The sequence below is a fragment of the Odontomachus brunneus genome, unplaced genomic scaffold (assembly GCF_010583005.1).
Source record: "Odontomachus brunneus isolate Ranch 3 - 2012 unplaced genomic scaffold, Obru_v1 Obru_scaffold_139, whole genome shotgun sequence".
Classification (NCBI taxonomy): domain Eukaryota; kingdom Metazoa; phylum Arthropoda; class Insecta; order Hymenoptera; family Formicidae; genus Odontomachus; species Odontomachus brunneus.
The window spans coordinates 55,968-57,280 of NW_022639589.1; the positions used below are offsets into that span (position 1 = coordinate 55,968).

General features: G+C 59.0%; 1 protein-coding gene across 1 annotated transcript in view; it reads left to right on the plus strand.

Moving 5' to 3' along the window:
• Positions 1-1,088: 1,088 nt before the first annotated feature.
• The window catches only part of LOC116850250, an 864-nt gene continuing 639 nt past the window's right edge, over positions 1,089-1,313 (plus strand). Inside the window, exon 1 of the mRNA XM_032828290.1 lies at positions 1,089-1,237. Within this exon, the coding sequence (XP_032684181.1) occupies positions 1,089-1,237 (149 nt within the window). The remainder of the gene's footprint in view (positions 1,238-1,313) is intronic.

Below are 1,313 nucleotides of genomic sequence, written 5' to 3' on the forward strand. Positions count from 1 at the left end.
GGGAGAGGGCTATGTCGCGGTCGAGTGGGGGGCCTTTGATGTAATCGGGGTTTACGCCCCGTCCTCGTGGGACCTCGCCCAGTTCGAGCACCTTCTGGGCTGGCTGGGGGACCTCATGACGAGGCGCCCCCAAAGGCCAGTCCTGATGGCCGGGGACTTCAACGCCAAATCGGCGTTGTGGGGGTCCTCGGCCAGATGCGACAGAGGCGAGGTCATGGAGGAATGAATCGCGTCTCACGGCCTCTGTATCATCAACAGAGGTCGAAGGAGCAACTTCGTCGGGCCGCAGGGGGAATCGGTGATAGATATCACCTTGGCGTCTCCCCAGGCGGCTCGACTAATACAAGATTGGTAGGTGGTAACCAGTGGGGAAAACCTAACGGACCATAGATATATTATGGTCATATATATATATATATATATATATATATATATATATATATATATATATATCCGGCTAGTCGCCACCCTGGAGGAAGTGCTCCATAGGCGCGGCCAGGGAGGTGCCCGATCACGAAGATGGGCCCTTCAAAAGCTCGACCGCGATAAGCTTACTGGCGGCCACATGAGTGGAGCCGGGTCCTACACCTAGGACACGGTCAGCCATTGAAAATAAAGCGGCAGGGATCCAGGGCATGATTACGTGTGACGCCGCCATGCCCCGATCCCGGCCGCACCCCCGCCGGTCCGTGTACTGGTGGTCGACGGAGATTGCCGAACTTCGGCGCTTCGCCGGCTGTGCCGGCCAGGAGAGATATGGACCGGCGGGGGAGAGATGAGGAAGGCAGAGTGGCCGCCGAGGGGATCTACCGCAAAAAGCGGGGGACCCTCAAGGCGATCATCACTGTGGCCAAGGCCCGTGCCTTGGATGACCTGGTCTCCACCATCGACAGGGACCCGTGGGGGCGCCCGTATCACATAGTGATGCAGCGCCTGCGCCATTGGGCACCCCCACCGACAATGTCCCTGGACCCCTTCCTTGATGAGGTCGTGGGGGCCCTCTTCCCATGGGGGGAAGCTTGCATTCCCCCTACAAGAGCCCCCTTTCAGACGGGAAGAAAGAGGGAGTCGGGGCGACGATTGTGGAGATGGATAGGACCATCAGGAAGCTCGGCGCCAGGAAAAGAGCGCCGAACCCTGACGGTATCCCAGGCACAATTTGGGCCTTGGCAATGAGAGTTGGGGAAATGAAGAGTCGCATGATGCCGTTCTTCACCTCCTGTCTGAAGACCGGGATGTTCTCCAGCCCCTGGAAGAGGGCCAACTTGGTCCTCTTCAGGAAGGGGGGCAAGGCGGGGGATAGCCCTTCCGCT